The sequence below is a fragment of the Amaranthus tricolor genome, chromosome 16 (genome assembly GCF_026212465.1).
Source record: "Amaranthus tricolor cultivar Red isolate AtriRed21 chromosome 16, ASM2621246v1, whole genome shotgun sequence".
NCBI lineage: Eukaryota > Viridiplantae > Streptophyta > Magnoliopsida > Caryophyllales > Amaranthaceae > Amaranthus > Amaranthus tricolor.
The window spans coordinates 7,247,391-7,265,132 of record NC_080062.1 but is presented as its reverse complement, the minus strand read 5'-3'; the positions used below and the strand labels follow the sequence as shown (position 1 = coordinate 7,265,132).

General features: G+C 31.7%; 2 protein-coding genes across 5 annotated transcripts; both read right to left on the bottom strand.

The window, feature by feature from the left end:
* Positions 1 to 718: 718 nt before the first annotated feature.
* LOC130802775 (uncharacterized) lies at positions 719 to 6,717 on the bottom strand. 3 transcript variants are annotated; one of them, XM_057666839.1, is made up of 9 exons: positions 6,586 to 6,717; positions 5,971 to 6,098; positions 5,372 to 5,488; positions 3,596 to 3,789; positions 3,406 to 3,511; positions 3,172 to 3,319; positions 2,934 to 3,058; positions 1,326 to 1,492; positions 719 to 1,251 (listed from the first exon to the last, which is right to left on the bottom strand). In XM_057666839.1, the coding sequence occupies exons 2-9, from the start codon at positions 6,035 to 6,037 to the stop codon at positions 958 to 960; spliced, it is 1,218 nt and encodes a 405-aa protein (XP_057522822.1). In that variant the 5' UTR covers positions 6,038 to 6,098; positions 6,586 to 6,717; the 3' UTR covers positions 719 to 957. The 3 variants fall into 3 exon arrangements, with proteins under 3 accessions (XP_057522822.1, XP_057522821.1, XP_057522823.1); XM_057666838.1 differs by having other exon boundaries at positions 5,971 to 6,047; XM_057666840.1 differs by having other exon boundaries at positions 5,971 to 6,710.
* A 1,216-nt stretch (positions 6,718 to 7,933) lies between these two features.
* Positions 7,934 to 14,568, bottom strand: LOC130802774 (uncharacterized vacuolar membrane protein YML018C-like). Of its 2 annotated transcripts, none has more exons than XM_057666837.1 (8): positions 14,094 to 14,568; positions 12,211 to 12,588; positions 11,247 to 11,464; positions 11,057 to 11,127; positions 10,859 to 10,960; positions 10,020 to 10,137; positions 9,793 to 9,928; positions 7,934 to 8,562 (listed from the first exon to the last, which is right to left on the bottom strand). In XM_057666837.1, exons 1-8 carry the CDS (start codon positions 14,172 to 14,174, stop codon positions 8,500 to 8,502), a joined length of 1,167 nt encoding a protein of 388 aa, XP_057522820.1. In that variant the 5' UTR covers positions 14,175 to 14,568; the 3' UTR covers positions 7,934 to 8,499. The 2 variants fall into 2 exon arrangements, with proteins under 2 accessions (XP_057522820.1, XP_057522819.1); XM_057666836.1 differs by lacking the exon at positions 7,934 to 8,562 and adding an exon at positions 8,572 to 9,300.
* Between the last annotated feature and the right edge of the window lie 3,174 nt (positions 14,569 to 17,742).

The following is a 17,742-nucleotide window of genomic DNA, read 5'->3' as shown; positions in this document are numbered from 1 at the left end:
TTAAAGGGATGGCTATTGCTTACTTGGTAATTGGTATGGAAATATGGGGGATTTTGTTCCAACTGGTCAAAAACGACACAAAATGAAGCTACCAACGTATAATTTAAGTCCAATTACTGGATTTTGAGTTAGTTAGGAGTAAGATTTTTTATTTTTTATTTTATTTTATTTTTTTTTGTGAATCTTATTGTTACACATACAATTTTTGCATTAAAGTGAGACTTGTCAAAATAGTTTGGTGAGACAGATTTCACATTGGTTTTATTTTCAATCGGGTAATCGGATTAATTTTAAATTATGTCGGGTCCAATTTGAATCATGTTGAATCGAGATTCTTTTCACTAATTTCAAATAATACAATTGTTTTACGCTTTTTGGACTTACAAATGAAATTTTGCAAAATTCACCAACATCCCAAGTTTTCTTTTATTGTCCTTCAATTTTAAGGGAAAAAAATATCAATTGATGGTCTTCAAAGTTCTACAAAATGCTCTAATTATCCATAATTCATAAATGTTAAATTAAATGTCCTTTGAATTTGAAAATAGGAGAACTTAATTATTTTAGTTTTTAGTAGGAGAATAAAACCAAAAAAAAAAAAAAAAAAAAGATGAAAGAGAAGAAGATAAAATAAACATATTAGTATTTTTTGATAAGATTAAATGAATATAAAAATATAACTAAAAATGAAAATAAAAAAGAGTAAAAAAGACCAATATAATTGAAAATTATGTCAAATTTAAAAAGAACGATGAAATTAACCAATTCATCTCTTCAAAAATAACTCTCCCGCAAATTTCCTATCATTAAACAACACAAAATCAAATCATTCAACTTGTGTTTCGTGAATCAACTATCAAGTATCAACATACATATGTTATACGAGGTATCTACTTTACAGACTCGGGATACGCAAAACTTCTGACCTATGCTCGATTGGAAATAGTTCCTACATTATCAATCAAGTTTCCCTCTAACGATGTCGACAATATATTGGTTCAAATACTGGCCGAAAACCTTGTTTGAAAACGACTCTACGACATGCTGACGGGCACACTCCCCCATTCTTTGTGCTAAATCAGGGTCTTGAATGAATTTGCCCATAGCTAACGAGAACCCCTGTGGAGTAGGATCACAGAGAAATCCTGTGACTTCGTGCTTAACGGTTTCTGTAGGTCCTCCACTGTTACAAGCAATGACGGGCTTATAGGCTGCCATTGCCTCCAACGGTACAATACCAAAGTGTTCGTCCTGATGAATTATAATGTTTTAGTCAGATGATTCACCGTTTATCTGTAAAATGTAAGGTACCCATAACAATATACCTGCGGCGTATATAGGAGGCAAAGACATTCCGAAAGAAGAGTGTTTCTTTCACTAGTGGAGCAAGAAGTGATGAAATTGACTCGATCAGCCACTCCTTCCTTTTGTGCTAAGAATTTGAGTTCTTCCAAGTACTCGACGTTTTCCCTCAAGCGTTTATCGTAACCACCTGAATGGAAAGAAATCGACAAATTTCACCATTGACACTATTCAAGTATAGAACATGAAGGCAAGTACAACCAATCGTTTTCCGAAGCACAGAATGTGAATTGATAATAAAAGGATAGCAAAAAAGGAATTATGCTTACAAATCATATGTGCACACAGAAAAAACATCTGGACTACAAATAACAAGTTCCATAACGAGTGAGAACCCCATAATCTAAATCAAATCTATTATTCTAACCAATCAGAATTAATCAAATCGAACGGAATATATTACAGAACTGCTTCTAAAGAATTCTTCAGGTGTTATGACCCAACCTACTTATATTGATCCTCTGCTGCCTCTCATCTCGAAGGGAAAACATATCTCCATGACACCAACACTTCCCTTGACCTTGAAACCATCAATACAAACAAAACGCACTCGTAAATTAAGACTTCATGTGTTTTTGTTACTTTTCTACCTATTGATGTCAGGCTTCTACGCAAATTACCGAATAATCATACACTGCTCGCAACTAGAAAACAGTTGCATACCACACACAATCAAAAATATTGGACTTTAGATCGAGAGCCTGCACTTGAACAACTAATAAGTTAATAACCATTAATCACTACTTCCTAATACGATTAATAAAATAAAAAATAATAATAATAATAAAAAAAAAAACCTAATTTTTGGAGCGTACTCATTTGCTTTCAGCCAGGGTCTGAATATGATTCATTCAACTTCAATTTCCTCAAAGTCACTTCAACTTTCAAGAAGAAAGAATTTGATATCAACTGAAGGCAGTCAGATAAAGGAGAGTATATTGAAGAGAAGAAATAAGTAGGATGACCAAAATCAATGAAGAGGCCAACCATCTCTGGTAGCTCTCAGTCAACTGAGCTTTTAATTTGTTTTGTTCAAAAGGAGTTGAAATGGCTTGGGCATAAAGAAGGCTTAAAACAAGAAGCAAATAGTTTCTTGAGGGGACTTTGTTTCGAATGAAAGACAGATCCTCATCTTTTACCAGTTGCAGGTCACTTGTTGATTGGACTAATACGGTGATGAGACCCGCAAACTTTGAATTGTACATACATTCCATCACCCCAACGCCATTAGTGGCTCCCACCTATGTGGGGTTTGAGAGGTTAAATGTATGCAATCTTACTTCGTTAGTAATAACAGAGAGGTTGTTTCCGATTGACTCTTGTTAACAACCATCATCTACAACTTCACATAAATAAACAAAAAAAGCACATGATTTAATGAGCCATTTTGATGTAACGGTCAAATAAGAATAAGAAATGCTTGGGATAAACAAGAGAAGACATGACAAATAAGAATGCTATTGCACTATAATAGTCAAGAAAATGATTGTGGCAGATAAATGACCAGTAGCCATATATAATAGCAATACGAAGGGTAAAAGAAATATTCAGATATAGATTGAATGACATACCTGCAATAGTCAGTTTTACATCAGTAGCATTATTGTCCTCGAGGGTGAGAAGCTTTGAAAATGATGTGATCGCTAATTCAATATTCTTCTTTCGCTCAAAACGGTTGATTGACAGGAAGTTCATTCTGTACATCAGTACAACGACCAGTCAAAATTAGAACATTGAATGAGATACGCTAAGCAAAAGCCTACACAAAATTGTTTCAAATTGTAAGCATAATTGGGTATACGTCATTACTTGTATGCATGAGATTCGCCAAACTGGTCCACATTAACTGCTGGGTAAAGAACTGAAGGACGAACCCCACCAACATCTAGATGCTTAAAAGTGCTTGCAAAGGTTGATGCAGTGAACTTACTGTTTACCAAGATTAGATCTGCCATTCCTGTATATCCACGAATACAGAAGTATTTTCCTGAGAACTGTTAAAGAAACACGAGTATCAAAAGAAAGCAAAGTGCAACAGTATACCTGTTGTCCTTTCTTCTAAAAAATCTATAGGTTTGCGGTATATCATCCTAAGGAGAGTAGTATGTTTAGCCAAGAGCAAATCAGGAAAATGACAATAAAAGACAACCTGCACAAACAGCCAAGAAATCCTCATGTTAGTAGCAGCAACATCCATTAAAATTTGAAATATACAAAAGCCTGTAATAATTACCTTCATAGACCTTTTAAGCTTCAATACTGGAATGACAGCGGAGACTTGATCAACCAATATAACATCAAATGAAGGCCACATGAACAGAACACAAAGTGCAACAAAAATGCATCGGAGATATGCACATACAGCATGGAGTCGATAGAAGATATGCCTTGGTAAGAAATCGCCATACACAGTGACTGGAAAGGCACCTAGGTATTTATGGAAGCAGAAACAAAAAAAAAGTCAGTGCCTTTGTAAAGTACGAAAAAAAGAATGTAATAATAATCAACAATAAAAATTGCTTTAAGCATTGCACATTTTTTAATGCTTCTTTAAAAACAAATCATAAAAAAAATGTATGCATCAACTTAGACTCCAACTATGTTTGAAATGGCTTTCTACACATCTTATTGGTGACTTTTGGCATGTTGGTTGGTCAAACAACCAAAAGTTTAGTTTGGTAAATGGCTTTTAAGTCAAATGAAAAAGATTTTATCGACAAGTTTTGTCACTGGCTTGTTGGCCAATTTTTTTTATTTTTTATTTTTTCTAACAACAAAGAATCAATAACCAATTGATAATAGACTTATACAACTGACTAACAACCAACAATAAACAATGCTACCTGTTTGCCAAACAAGCCAAATGAATCAGGCAACAGCCAACAACCAACAATCAATTGTAAAACATCCCTTTCAAGAAAGGCAAGAAAAAAATCACCAAATCTCACAATCATAAATAGATGCATCAAACAAATTCATTAGGGGATTATATCTTCAAAAAAAATGAGATCATGATGAATTCCTTTTCCTTGAAGTGATCTATCGCCTCCTAAATAAGTCTCCTTTCAAAGTTCCTTCTAAAGATACCTTCAAAGAATAAAGCAATCACCTCAAAAATAGCAACTTGATCATGAAATCCATAAAAGAAATCCTTGATCTCCTATAACTCGCACCAAAGCAAGCATTGGACCAGAGTTTCTATGCCCATCTCATTTTAACTTTTGTATGCAGCTCTTCCATTACAAAACTCCTCAAGAGACTCCCAAAAATTATGCAATCATGGTACGAAAAATGCTGCAACGCATCGCATCGGTCGCGTTGTAAAGGTTTTAAAAAGAACCAACTGATATTTCTCAAGCTATAAAGGTGTAAAAACCACATTTGGGTCTATATCATGAGATATTTCATGTTTTTGACCAATATTTAGGCGTTATGATAACAAATCATCAATATGTTATCACGATCGCGATTGTAACCGCATTTTTGCACTATGTATTCAATATTCTCTATTAACAAAACACCTATGCTCATCAACGAAAGCAAAAACATCAAACATTGCGATCTACATAAAACACCTTTTAATTCCAAACACCATTTCAAAGAGCAAACTAAGAAACACCATTCTGAGTCTTCATATGCAATTTATTTACAAAATTCCTCAATAAGAAAAACCCTTTTGGGAGGGGGGGGGGGGGGGGGGGGGGGGGAGGGAGAGAGTCAGCAAGAATGTATTCTTGCACATTGCTGATATTGTGACTTCTTGATTGACATGCCAACTCCACAAGGGTAGGGGTGCTATTTACTATCCTCTAAATTGAACTACACACCCATACTGAACATTTCACTTCTCAGTGTCTTACCAATGTCAAATTGTAACTATCAATGAATAAATATTTGCAGAAATTCAATAACCAGTAGAAAAAAAGAAGATTTCAGTTTTTCAATAGTCTACTAGATATGAAAAAAAAAGACAATAATACCTATAACATATAGTGGAGGAAATTCTCACCGCTAAGCGTCTCCTCAAAACATCGATTCTTGTCGTGATGCGATGTGAAAATGTGCACATTATGTCCATGGGAAACTAGTTCTATTGCAGCATCTACAATCAATCTTTCTGCACCACCTACATAACAGCGAAAGCTTCCATAATTGATCATAATAAAAAAAAATCCTGAGAAGCTAAACTATTAGGAAAAAATGAGGCAAGAAATGAAACCATAAAGCAAAAACAAGATATACATTTCCAGCAATACTAGTTATCAAGTTAAGCAACATGTTTTTGCTACTCATATACCCAAGACTCCCATCATCACTTTGTCTCAGTTCCATAGAAATCCGATTTGTGAGGTGCGATGCAACTCATCATTGCTCACCAACTTTAATAGGTTTTAGGTTTGGAAATACAGGTTTTGGCATAAAATTTCAAATTTCAGATTTGGGCGATTGTAAATGCAACCAATATTGGTTGAAATTGGTCGATTCTAACTTCAAATCCTAGAAATTCTGAAATACTATTTTCCCATTCAGGATTTGGAAATAAAATTCGAGTCCCTATTGGTCCTTAAAACAAGTATAAGAAAAAGAGAATAAAAGAGAGAAAATTACCTATACCAAGATCTGGGTGTAAAATTGCTATCCTCAATTTGGAATTCCCGTTCTTCTTCTTTTCCATCCTCGTTGGTCTAATGGCGGAACAACAATGTATAATGTATTCAAAACAATGTAACTTTATCCTAATACCCAATCGAAAACGCAGATGATCAATAATCCACAAGTCTTACCTAATCCCAAATTTCACCAATTACTTAAGTATACACTCAATTCAAATTTCCACAATCACAAATATCTAGATAGAATTCATAAGTCACCAACAATATAAATGTATAATACCCATCGAATAAATCGACAAATTCTGACCCAACCTAACTGCTTTCCTTTCTTTCAAAGTGGCATTGCTAAAAGTAGAATCAGAGGCTTTTTAACAGAATACTCGATCAAAATTCACAAATTTTGAATAGTCAATTACAGCCAATACACTAAATTCAATCATCAGAGTTTTTTACCAAATAGCAATCTCAAATTCAATTCAATAAAATTCTATTGTTAGCATAAGTATTGAGATATGTACATCAAAATTTGAGATTGAAATTTTGAATAACAACCAAAAGATTGATTTGGCATAAGAGTTTAAATCTAAAGATAGAGAGAGAAGTAATTTACAATAATAAGAGAAACGGCGACAGAAAAGTAAAGCGGTGGCCAGTCTACGCCTCTACGGTGTGCCGGTGCTTCATAGTCTTGCCTTCGCTAAATACTCCCCCGGATGTAGTTGTTAGAAAACATGATTGTAATTTATTTAATTCATTTGAATTTAGATTTTATAAATTAGAAAAATTAGGTACAATAGTTCTAACATTTTTAGTTTTTCAATTTTTTATAAATTAATTTTATATTTAATTTTTTTTAATGCAAAACGACTTGTTGTATTGGTAAGACCATAAGTGATAACTTTTGTGCAGTCTTAGCAAACAACCCTTATACTTGGAATTATTTATGTTTACTCAAAAGTTTGAATTATTTTAGAGAAATCAGTGAAGTTGAATTAAATCAGGTAATTTTTCCTTTTATTAATTTAGTTATCCATACTCAAATTATATTTTATTTCTATTAATATTAAGTAAGAAATTCTTTACAAGGATTATAAAAACAATTATATTAAAAAAAATTTGAAAGATAATAAATTTGGTTTATTTATATAACAAGCTAATAGTAATGATTGAAAATTAAGACATTTAGCGTATTAAAATGATAAGTTAAAAGCTATTTTCAATAATTTATTGTACATAAGAATTGAATTAAATACATGAGATAATGACTAATTTGTATGTATTTTAGACTCATGAGTCACTTTTATTTTTATTGGGCAAATGCAAGAATATAATCGTTAATTATATAAATATCAAAGATTAAATTAGTGTATTAAGTACTGTGAGGAAATAAATAGAACACGTGTTTGAAGAGACCAATGACACATGATAACACAAATTCTCATTTAAAACGGTCTTATTGTATTCGTAAGATAGTTTTTAGTTGGGCTGAATAACCTAGCTAAATTGACAATTTGTATATCAAAATAGTGACTTTGGTTGTTTAACATAATCACTTTGGACGTAAAAATACTCACTTTAGTTGTTTAGCCTTTATGTTAAATTCAAAAGTGACTATTAAAAATGAGAATTTAACAGTCAATGTAAAATTATATTACTTTTGTAAAAATACATGTTTTGAATACATGACCTTCTATGATTCATAATAATACTAATAATAAAAAATTATACTTTCTCTTGTTGAATTAATTGCTACATTTTTTATCTTCAAGTTATCCAATGCATTGTTTTGAATTTAAATATTTTTAATTGCACACCATAATAAGTTAATATTATGAGAATATGCATCGAAATAATCAAACAAGATCTATTTTGAAACTTTTTTTCTTATACATAAAAAAATAAAATGGTGAACACAATTATATTATATGGATAAGATTATAAGCGAAAGAATACATATAAACAAGAATTAAAAATACTGATAATAAAATTATTACAAAGTAAATAGACGGATCAAAATAAAAATAATTGTAAAGTTGCATGCATAACTAATTTACCATAAAGGCATGTTCTAATTTTATGGCTAGGTTGTTTACCATTAGAACATAACTATTTACCGCTGAGGGAAGAGGTGAGGTATGTGAAAATTGAACCTAGAATCTTATCTGGGAAAAAATAGTACTTACGCCAACTGAGATAAGACCCAATTATGATTGAATACTTTTAGCACAAAATTGACTTTAATTTATATTTCTAGAGCAAATATAGGCAAGTATATACACAAAGGGTGCAAAACCCATACAAAAACTGAACCTTCTTTCTTGTTTGGCCATGCTAACCATACTTGACTACAACAACAATTTTGAGTACATGTCTTCTGTTGTTACTATTCTGTGCAAATGGGTTTCAAAGACAATAACCCCCTTGGGGAATCATGCTTTTCTTTATGACAATTCTCGTCCACATAACGAAGCTGATGACGAGCGAAAAGAATACAAGGTTGAGCTATGTTGTATTTCAAAAAATGCTACAAACCCAGCTTCTTCGAGAACCAATCTGAAAGATTCGCGATTACAAATCCACCAAAGACCTGCAAATTTACCAGTTTTCATAAACGAGTTTGAGGAAGTTGATTATATCTATTCAATCTTCAATAGGTATCCAAGGGCGAAGTTACACTGGGTCGTGGGGACGCGGTCCTCACTATCCAAACACGCACTTTATTGTATTTTTAACTCGATCTTCTTACTATTTATGTTAAGTTTCAAACAACTTTCTTAGTTGCTTTGCAATAAAGTAATAGGGCATACAAGACTTGGTTTGTTAGAAGGTAATAATTTCAAGTTTCAACCATGGTAAGGTTTTAATTTCCATTGTTCTAAGTGGAGTTTTAATTTCCATTGTTCTAAGTGGATTTGAACTTTCAGACGAGCCAATTCGATTCGAACTTCATGTTAACTTTCAGGGAGCGACGCCCCTTTCCGTCATTCTAATGTTTTTCCATTGCATAAATCATGTGCGCTTCTTATTCATGAGAAGTTGAGATAATGTTTGTTACCAAAGGTAAATGGAAACAACCTCCTTGTTTTTACAAGGGTGAGGTAGCCTACATTCTAGATTCCAACCACCAAATCTAGCCTTAATGGAAGTCTAGGTTGGAGCACTTAATGGGATTAGGATAATAGAGTAGGATAATAGAGTGTTGTACATGTTGTCAAACTCAATGAAATTATCTCAATGCCAAGTGGCTATGGCTTCAGTTGGGTTTGGGATAGGTTGTACCAAAACTTACCCTTGTTATAATAAAGAGTTTGTTTCCGATTGCCTCCTGTTTGTAAATATTATATGATTTAATAAGTCATTTTACTATAGTTTTCAAAACAAAAAAGGACTAAATCATTCCTCCTCCAAAAACATGGTATTTGTAGTAACGATAAATTTCCTGACAAGCATCAATGCATTCAGAATCACCACTTTGTTTGGATTGAAGGAATTGAAAAGAAAAGAAATGGGGGATTTAGAAGGTTAGATAACAAATTTGGAGGGAAGGAATTTAGAAGGAAGAGATTTAAAGGGATTAGTTTCCTTTATTTTGTTGATAACCAAATCTCTCCAAAAGTGGAAAGATTTAGCAGGAAAATGGTTTTTCTCTTCCTCTCCCGTCTCCCTTTCTTTCCCTTATTAAACAAACAAGGAAGACTTTTCCTATCATTCCCTCCGGCTTCCCCTTCCTTTCCCTTCTTTTCCTTTCCTACCCAAAATTTTATCCAAACATAATGAACTAGTGCCAATCAAATACGACATTAGATTAAAGAGTTACCTGGACTGAGCCAAGGACATAGACCGCTGAGTAATGTCGACCATGTATGATCATGTCAGCTAACATTGCAAGAGGGATCGTAAGAGACATTCCCAAAGTTGCAACCAACGGAGTTGTCCATACAACAGACAATGCCCTGATAGAAACAGTTGTACATTTATGTTAGTAGGAGAATCAAATTGTATAAACCATTATTTCAAAGAGCTTGGAATCGGACAGGTTAATACCAGAAGTAGTCAGAGAGAACACTTCCAATCAGTCCGTTGGCAATAACTACTTCATCTGTTTTAGCGGAGTGTGGGATCGTGAATTTCGGTTCAATTCCTAAAATTGTTAATGGCCAAACTGGAAGGAGAATAAACATTTGTTAGAGCTAATAACATATTATGAGGCCTAAATCATCAACTCAATCTTTTGGTAAAGTTGATTCCTTGATATGGTATCAGAAGCTAACGTGTCAAGAGGTCACAAGTGCTGTGCTGCATCTACATTTCTAGCCATTGTTATTCCTAGTATTTTATGGCCCTATGCAAACTGAAAGAAATGGGCCCTCTCGAATGGTCGATTCCGGTCTTTAACAGGTGTCTAGCAAAATAACTGAGACAGACCCTATATATTATAATTATCATTATAATTGTAGACATGTCATATAATTCTTAATTGATAAAAGAACTAATAAAATATTACAAAATTTTAAGTGTCTACTTCATTAACTAGAAAATTCTGATATTGCGGCCCATTCTAGCTCTGGACCCTAGGCAAATGCGTACCTTGCCTATGGTCATAAACGACCCAGCTTCTAGCCCAAAGGGCTCTCTTGTGAGGGGGTGTTAAAATATATAGCATATTATGGGACCTCAACTATACGCTTAAACTTTTGGTTGAATTGGTTCCTTGACAACATGACATGGTCATTCAACTAAACAAGCAAATATACAACGTAGGCTCTCATCGTAGAGCATTACAACCCTTAGCAAGCAAACTGAATGAAAAGGCATTGTACTAGCATTGTTATCAAAACTGTTTATGGAAATTGTATCAATTGAAGGACAGAAAGTTTTCTTACCAAGCCACCAAAGGGCTACAAGAGTGAAGAAACCTATGTATCCAAAAAGCTTCTGGACATCGACCTTTCCTCCTTCCTCGCCAGCATACTTCTTCAGCAGCACTTCATATATTTACAAATGGGAAAGTAAGCATTGCTCAGAGGAGGAAAACATCAAGATCGACAGCAACAAATTATGTTCTAAAAATAGCGTCTAACCAGTGAATAGCCCATATGACATAGCTGATAGAAGTCCAAAAAGATCCCCGAGAAGTGAACGTTCTCCATCGCTGGAAGAAAAAGATTCAACAGTCAAATCGTAACCCAAATTACAAAAACTGAAAATCACTGACAGTTTGTCTAGATCGAGGGAATTGGAGGGATTTGGACTTTGGACGGATATAATTACCTTGAACTGCTAAGTTGCGACTCATCAGCAGCCCAAGTTTTTCCCAGAGTCGTCATGACAACACCGGCCATGCTAACAAATACAGCAACAACCTTTGCCATGTTCAGCGAATCTTCTCCAAGGAGCACTCCGATGAAAAGAGTAAAAAGCCCAGAAGTAGAGGATAAGACTGTAGTACTTGCAACACTAGTACGAGCAAGGGCTGCATTCGAGAGATACTACAAGAAATGAAATTGTTGCGTCATAAATCTCTGTACAAAACTGATCTGGGGAACAGATGAGATGTATTAGCATATCTGCGCGTATGACATCAACATTACTAATCAAAGGCGGCATCATCATCATACCCGGTATAACCCGCTCCTAGAAGCTATGATTGGGGTCGGAAGTAGATTGGATGGCGGAATACCATACCCTTATCAATAGAAATAAGGAGGTTGAGGCCAGTGAGACCCTCGGCTTGAGAAGGACCAGCAAATGAAAACAGATGACCCAATACACGCAATAGGCAAGACAAAACTTAACCACCAAAATCAACCAATTCATTAAACAGCACAATGATACAATCAGACCTCCATGAGCACAGTGCCACAGAAACAAAACTCAAGATGATGGATAAAGATAAGGACAAAATGATCGACTTTTCAAGTAACCCACGTTTCGGGGTTGTCGCATATCAGATTGCAACCAGATCACAGATGAGGAGGCAAAAATGTCAATGAACCAATTCGACCAAAAGTTTAAGCTGATAGTAGAGGCTCCAGAATATCTTATATACTCTAACACGCCCCCTCACACAAGAACCATTTTGGCTAGAAGTGTGGATACAGTATAGATCCTCCTCATACATGGCGCTTAATATTTCACTTTAAGCTGATGGCTAAAGCCCCAGGATATGTTATATACTTAAACAAAAAATGAATCCATTCAAACAGGGAATGAGATGCAGAAAAGTTTGAGTTACCTCAACTGCAAACCAAAGAGGAGCGAGATATAAACCGTATCTAATAATATCCCATTTGGTGGGCTCTTTCTCCTGCTTCCTTAAACTTTCATCAAGAAAAGGCTTTTCTTCTTGTAACGAAAGGTTCAAATCACTGCCCTTTTTCATAGGAGCCCCCTCAAGGTCCATTGAACATATCTTTTGCTCAACATATTTAAGAGGGGAATCCAGTATGTCCATAGGATCTCTTACAGTTTCTGTAAGTTTCCCACTCCTTGATGAACTTTTCATTTTTCGATAAAAACAATCCTTCAAAAAGGATATGGGAAGGTAAATGACCATTAGAGATGCTCCAAGATATGTCACTGCAAATGGCTGTTTATATGCATTGTATATGCCCTGTATTGTAAATAAATGTCAAGTAAGGTAACTGACCTCGGTCCTCACATATGCAAACATAACAAGTGAAATTTTTTGGCAGTGCAGATAGCTCGAAAGATTACACAAAAATATACTTAGAGAGGGTCGGAAATTCAGGGGTGTTATGTTAATTAAGGTATATGATTAAAGTGTCACCGAGCAATACCCAAATTGGTTTCAAATAATAAAGTTCATAGGCTATCACAGATGCCAGAATGAAGCAATATTATCTGCAGATCCTTCTAACAGTTTATTTGCATTGAAAAGATGGGTGGGAAGAAGGGGTTTACCTTCCATTATTTGGAAGACCAATTGATTATAATGCAATTATCAAAGGCAATAGTTGAAATTCCTTCCTAACAGTATCGTCAAGCTTCAATTAACGGCCCAGTTGGTATTAAATGGTGGGAATGATAATAAAAAATTAGTGTAATTTTGATAGAAAATCTCTTAGCAATTATAATGGTTATGCTTCTTCTCTTTCAATCATCTCCTTTTCTTCGCAAAATTTATTCCAATACAGTACTATTTGAAAAGGTGGTAATGAAAATTTGTGAACACAAATTTTTTTGGGAAATTACACGTGGTGACCATGAGCTTTTGGCTTTTCCACAAATATTATTCTAAATCCACGTGGTGACCTTGAGCTTTCAACTTTTTCAAGTGGTAGACAAAATGTCAAGTGTTTCGTTATATAAGTATTTATTTCGACTGAATTTGAAATATGTGGTCAATTAGGGTGATCACGACATTTGTTTTTTGAAAAAAATATCACTGCATTGGGTTAAAATAGCGTAAATTTATCAAAAAAAACTTTCCTTTTGTCTACCACGTAGAAAAATTGAAAGGTCGAGGTCACCATATGAATTTAAAAAAAGTTTGTCTACCACGTGGAAAAGCCAAAAATTCAAGGTTACTACATGGAATTTCCCAATTTTTTTATGATCAAAATTATATTACCAATGACATGGTATATTATGTTCCATTAAAATTTACACTATAATTCATTTTCATTACCATCTTTTAATATCACCAACCAAATGGTCCTAATTAGTCATTGAGAATAAGAATGCTTGTCAAGCAATTGATGCTTAATGTACTCGTGGAGATACCAACTAGCTTTGTCGGTGAAGTTATTTACAGCTGTTATCATACTTGTAAAACTCTATTTACTAACAAAAAATTGATGCTTGATCTAACCCTAACTTTGTCTAAAAACCCCCATTCCAAAGATCAATTTGCAAATTAAGCAATTAATTCCTTCAAAATTTTACAATCTATAATCATGAACAGATACAAGAGGGGATCACCATTAAAATTCAATTTGGAACAATGGAAGGAAACCCACATAAGAAAATTAAAATCAAATACTAATTTTCCATAAACCCAATTAATAGATAGTAAAAATAATAAAACCCAAATCATAATAGCAAAAAAATCTTGCAAAAAAAGTAAAAATTGAATGAACAAACTAGAAAACTGACCTGGGTAACTTCAGCAGAGGAAACCCATATGACAACAACAGTTCCTATAAGGAACAAACCTGTATTATACTTCCAATTCATCAAAAAAAAAATCAATAAAACCCCAAAAAAGAAACAATACAAAAAACAATCTAGTAAAGCCAAGATCTTTGACAAAATTTATGAATAAAAGTTGCTGTAATGTGCAGAAAAGGCAGTTGAAAGGTGTGAGATCTGAAGTTTTGCACAAGATAGAGAAAAAATGGTGAAATTTTTGTACTTTAATTGGTTTTTTATTTGATGGGTTGCTTAAAGAAGAAATTTTTGGGGAGTTTTAAGCTGGCTTTGTGGGAAAGATGGAAAGACAGAAAGAGGAGAATTAAGGAGGTTGAAGAAGGCTGTTAAGGTGGAGGGAAATGGGTAGTTAAAAAATAATATTTGGTAGTTAGCTTAGGTAATGAATACTCCAATGAACATTACAAATTACCATTTGGTTTTAAGTTTCATGAAGTGTTGGACTAGAGGTAGGTAAAATTCTGTTATCAAAGCGATCGAGCATGTTCAAATGGTCAATGTTTTAACTTACACTTTAGCTATAGTTGGCAACTGATTAGAATGATTGATTTGAATTTTTGAATAATTAGTTGTAAATAACTTATTAGGAGAATCGTGTTCAAAAGTAACTCATGATTCATGATAATTTATCATACATTAATATAGATGGGTAAACTATTTAATTATCTAATTGCGTTATAATAAGCAAAAATTATCCAATAAGCTAGTTTACTAAACATTTCCTACTGTTTTTTAATCTATATATTGTTATATTTGTTATGTTTATTAAAGTATTATTAAAAATTAATTATTATAATTTTTAATTTGAAAATGGTTTACATCTATTTTCTTATTTAATCAACTAATTCATACTTTTTTAGGCAAGAAGGGATACAAGAATTGATTTTCCATAGTTGGTGAAGCTCGAACTTCTATCACTGTTCAGAGGGTGAAGAAAAATTCTTTTTCATAATATTCTCAATTTATTCTTTTTTCTCCTTTATTGAGCATTTTTATAAAAGTTATGATTCATATCATAAGATACAACGACTTCATAAACAAAAAACACATGATTGTTCTCAATGGTAAGTAGAATCGTAATATTAGTATGATTATTATTTGATCCTAAGGGCTCGTTAGGATTGAGGGTAAATATTTAAAGGGGTAAATAAAAGTCAAAATAACAAAAAAAAACGTTAGTTAGAAAGAAGATTAAAAGAATTTGATTGTTAGAGAGAGAGATGGAAGAATTGATTAGAAAGTAATAAAAATGGATTAAATAACAATTAGTTTAATTTGCTTATTTTGGGATATAAATTTATCCTAGGGGAGGATAGAGAATATTTTCTTCCAAACGAGGGAAATCATCCTTCTTTATCATTTATCTTTGTAAGTTTGATCTCATTCTATCTCTTTCACAATTAATTCAACTAGTACATCATTTACATATGTACTTAGTACCTTTATTTCATATAACCTTTTACTTTCTTAAATATTTACATCCAATCTAAACGAACCCTAAATGAATTATAATTTATAATAATTAGACTAAAATGCAGTTTTACGATATTATGTTATGCCAAGTACCAAATTGCACATTTATGGAATAATAATTGGTGCGCAATGGGGCATGAGCACTTGTTGTGAGGGACTCTATTTAGTAAGATGCAATGTTAATGGTGATGCCTAATTCATTTTGAAAAATCAAACAATTAAAATAAACATCACTTGTAATAAAATACTCCATAATTTATACTATTGCTTATCCTTTATTTTTTTATATATAAAAAAGCCATGGGAAATGGAGTATGAAATCCTATTTAGTATACTTCATGTTTACAAAGCCGACAAATTTGGACGTGCCTTTCATAATGTACTTTCGCTGGCTTAATAATTGGGAAACTTATGTTAGGAGTATGCCATCATTGTAAAATTCTATGCCCTCTCTCTTATATTATTTGGGATGAAATTTGAGCAAATTAAAAAAATTAAAATTATTAAAAATATTTAATTTATGAATGATAAAGTAAAATAAATATGTGGATAAGATGAAAAGATAAATTAAATATGTAAATGAAAATTAAAAAATATATGGATATGAATAATAACCAAAATCAATATATATATATATATATATATATATATATATATATTTATATATATATATATATATATATATATATATATATATATATATATATATATATATATATATATATACATATATATATATATATATATATATATATATATATATATATATATATACATACATATATACATACATATATATATATATATATATATATATATATATATATATATATATATATATATATATATACATATATATATATATATATATATATATATATATATATATATATATATATATATAAATTAACAATTAAAATTGAATAAAACAAGAGCTACAAATAAAATTATGTGAGCAATATAAAAAATAAAATTTATTTTGCATCATTTGTAGGATTTCCAAAATATTTCATCTCACTTAATTTCAAAAAGATATTACATATGAATTATTAACTTATAAATATTTTATTTACACCATTGGCCCTCTCCAACTCCCTTTTAAGAGAATCAAATATTGCTTTAGTTTGAGCAATTATCACTTTTTTCAAGTAATATTATGAGTTTAATTTTCATCTACTTTCTCTTTCTGACCCAGTAATAAAAAAATAACTCTCACCCAAGAAATTATTACCCCATTTGTTCTTTTTTGTTCTTCCCACTTGCTTTTTGCACAGTTTTTAAAGCTACTTTCGAGCCTTAATATCTTTAAATACGCATTATAAAAAATTTTAAAAAATATATGATAAAACATTATATATTAAGACGAATCTAACGAGATTTCACATGAATATATTTTATCATTTATATATTTCTGAAAAATCTTAATCGAATTTATTTCTCCAAAATTAAATATTCTAAACTGAAAAAACATTAGGAAATGGAGAGTGTATTTAATTACCCATTTCTTCGTAGTACATATCTCAAGAAATGCTTTTTTTATTTATGATTAAAAAACCCAACTCTTATATATTGCCACCCTTTTCATTTTATCGCAACCCCTTAATAAAATTACGAAAATGCCCCTGAACTTAAAAATTTTAAAAACTCTATAAAACACTTCAAACTCACTCAATAACACTCTTATCACTTCCAAAAAGACAAAATCTACATATAAAATTAATCGAAGCTAAAGCTTTGAAAATGAAGTCGTTAACAAAAACTCGAGGTAATTTCTATTTTAATGTAATTCGAATTCAAAAATATATATATATATATATATATATATATATATATATATATATATATATATATATATATATATATATATATATATATATATACCAGTCGCACAAAAAGTGCGACTAGTATCATTATTAATATTATTTTTTTTTTTGAATTTCGAATTATAAAATTTCTTTTGTTTAATTAATTTATTTTTTAAGTTATTGTTATTTAATAAATGTTGTAATTTTGTTATTTTAATATATCATTATATTATGATAATGTTATTATAATAATTAGTTTTGAATTTAAATAATTTATTTAAATGTTTAATTATTTTTTAATATAATAATAATATATT

Coding starts and splice junctions, on each gene's coding strand:
- LOC130802775 (XM_057666839.1), bottom strand. CDS start 6,037: ATGGAAAAGAAGAAGAACGGGAATTCCAAATTGAGGATAGCAATTTTA. Junction 5,489..5,970: donor ACACCCAGATCTTGGTATAG/GTAATTTTCTCT, acceptor GCTGTTATGTAG/GTGGTGCAGAAAGATTGATT. Junction 1,493..2,933: donor TGTAAAACTGACTATTGCAG/GTATGTCATTCA, acceptor CTTTCCATTCAG/GTGGTTACGATAAACGCTTG.
- LOC130802774 (XM_057666836.1), bottom strand. CDS start 14,174: ATGAATTGGAAGTATAATACAGGTTTGTTCCTTATAGGAACTGTTGTT. Junction 12,589..14,093: donor CCTCTGCTGAAGTTACCCAG/GTCAGTTTTCTA, acceptor TTTACAATACAG/GGCATATACAATGCATATAA. Junction 9,301..9,792: donor ATGTCCTTGGCTCAGTCCAG/GTAACTCTTTAA, acceptor ATTTACAAACAG/GAGGCAATCGGAAACAAACT.